The sequence below is a fragment of the Empidonax traillii genome, unplaced genomic scaffold (genome assembly GCF_003031625.1).
Source record: "Empidonax traillii isolate 1590-97213 ecotype Southwest subspecies unplaced genomic scaffold, ASM303162v1 scaffold432:size744455, whole genome shotgun sequence".
NCBI classification, from domain to species: Eukaryota; Metazoa; Chordata; class Aves; order Passeriformes; family Tyrannidae; genus Empidonax; species Empidonax traillii.
In genome coordinates this window covers 497727-499950 of record NW_020955625.1, presented here as the reverse complement: position 1 = coordinate 499950, position 2224 = coordinate 497727, and the positions used below count along the sequence as shown (strand labels likewise).

The window sequence follows — 2224 nt, the reverse complement described above, 5'->3', positions numbered from 1 at the left end:
TCAGGGCAGGCTCAGGGTGGATCTCAGGGAAAGGTTCTTCCCCCAGAGGGTGGTTGGCACTGAACAGGCTCCCCAGGGCAGTGGGCACAGCCCCAAGGCTGCCAGAGCTGCAGGAGGGTTGGGATGATCCTCTGGGGCACAGGGGGTGACTCTTGGGGATGGGGCTGTGCAGGGCCAGGAGTTGGACTGATGGTCCTTGTGGGTCCCTTCCAACTCAGCACGTTCTGTGATTCCGTGTTAGTCCAAAAGAAGGAGTCTCCTGAAGGTGTTTCCCCAAGTCTCTCGATGCTGTTCTGCCCTGAAGAAGGGCTGTCCCGACGTGTTTTCCCGGGGCTCTGCCGGTTGTTTCCCGGGCCATCCCGTTGTGGCAGCGCCTCCTGGTGTCGCGCGGTGGCAGCGCGGGGCCCGAGCCCTGCGGCACTGCCGGGCCGGCTCCGGGAATTCTGTGCCCCGGGGGAAACGCACCCATCCCGCACCTTCACAGCTCAGTGACATCTCCCCGCCCCGCGGGATATGCGGGATCACCTCCTCCTGGAGCCTGTCGGGCCGGGGTTCCAGGCGGTGCCTCCGGGCGCTCCCGTGTGCGGGCAGTGTGGGGCCCTTGCCGTGCTCCAGGATGGGTGTTGGGTGCTCAGTGTGTGCCGTGCTGTGTCTGAGCTGTGCCTGCTCAAGAGCTCATCGACAATCGTGATATAAATACGCTGAATTGCTTCACTGTGTGTGGGATCAGTTGTATGTTCCACAGTAGGAAGAAACTGCTCTGGCTGCAGGCGCAGGAACCCCCAGGGGTTCGTAGGTTGTGCTGCAGGAGTGCAGCCACTGCCCTTCTGCTTTCTGACTGATGTGGCAGAATTGTTCAAGGTAGAAAATAAACATTTTGATTTTTAGTTTAAACTTAATGATTACAGGTGCCTGAAAGAAGATCCAGCAACAATGTCTTTGCTCCAGAGGAGTCTGGATCCGGAGAAGACCCTGGGGCTGGTAGATGTGCTCTACACTGCTGTGTTTGATATACACAGGTGGAAGGAAGGCAGGTATGTCTGCTCTTGAGCCTCACACTCCACTTCCTCAGTTTGAACTAAGCTGTCATTGTTGAGTGATCTGTGCTGGGAGATTTGATAGCACCAGTTTGTCAAAGGAGGAAAACAGGAGTCAAACTGAGAGTGAGACATGGGTAATCCCCACAGATACAGGAGGCTGCTTAAGACCAAACCAGCAGCTTTTCCAAGGGTACAAAAGTATTTGTTTCTCTTACAAAATTGTGTAATTTACATTAAATTTGGCTCCATTTAGGTCTTGAAACACAATTCTGATTTTCTTAAGGAACAGAAAGTAATGCAAATGCTAGCAATAATTTGCAGTTACCATAAGTAGCTGATGAACTTGGCAGTCTTTGGTGTTGTTTCTTTCTCTATTATCCAAATCCACATTTTCCCCCAAAGTCCAAACTCAGCTACGTATCAGGTGGTTTGATCTATGTGGTTCTTGTTGCTGCAGGGAGCAGGCTTTGCCTTGCATTCAGATCCAGCTGCAGCGTGAAATCTCAGACTTTGGGAACCAGGTTGACTTGCCGTCGGGAAACGGAAGCAAATCTTCAGGGGGCCTCCAAAAGACATTCTCCAAACTGACCTCACGGTTTACAAAAAAAACTTCCTGCAGCAGTACAAGCAGCACCGGAAGTTACTCCATCCCCAGCACGCCTTCCAAGAACGTGTTCCTGGGCTCGGGCTCCGAGGAGAAGGCGAAGGTGCCGCCGGGCGCGGACGCGCGGCTGCAGAGCATCCTCAGCATCGGCAGCTTCCCGCGCGCCGCCGAGCCGGGGCCGGGCACGGCGGGCCAGCTGGCCAACGGCTTCCTGCTGGACAGAAGGGACAGCTTCTTCAAGCCAGACGATGGCAAGGATGACAAAGGTATGAATTTACCGACCGACCAAGAAATGCAGGATGTTATCGATTTCTTGTCCGGTTTTAACATGGGCAAGTCCCAGCAGACTTCTCCGATGGTGAAAAGAAGGAACTCGGTTGCCTCCTCTACAGCAGCGGAACAGAAGTCGGGGGCGGTCCAACAGCAGCCCCAGTCCGTGTCTCACCCTCCCCTGCATCCTCCTCAGCAAGGCTTGTCCCAGCAGCAGCAATCCCAAAAGCAGCAGATGCAGTATTACCAACACTTGCTTCAACCTATCGGACCACAGCAACGTGTACCTGCCAAATGGCTCAGTAATTCT

At 54.3% G+C, this 2224-nt stretch overlaps 1 protein-coding gene across 3 annotated transcripts in view; it reads left to right on the top strand.

Moving 5' to 3' along the window:
* Positions 1 to 2224, top strand: part of KIAA0355 (KIAA0355 ortholog) — a 54103-nt gene that overhangs the window by 43712 nt on the left and 8167 nt on the right. For 2 of the 3 annotated variants that reach the window (XM_027894521.1, XM_027894522.1), the window contains exons 9-10: positions 909 to 1034; positions 1498 to 2208. In XM_027894521.1, coding sequence (XP_027750322.1) covers positions 909 to 1034; positions 1498 to 2208 — 837 coding nt within the window. The remainder of the gene's footprint in view (positions 1 to 908; positions 1035 to 1497; positions 2209 to 2224) is intronic. The other variant, XM_027894524.1, reaches the window with a different exon arrangement.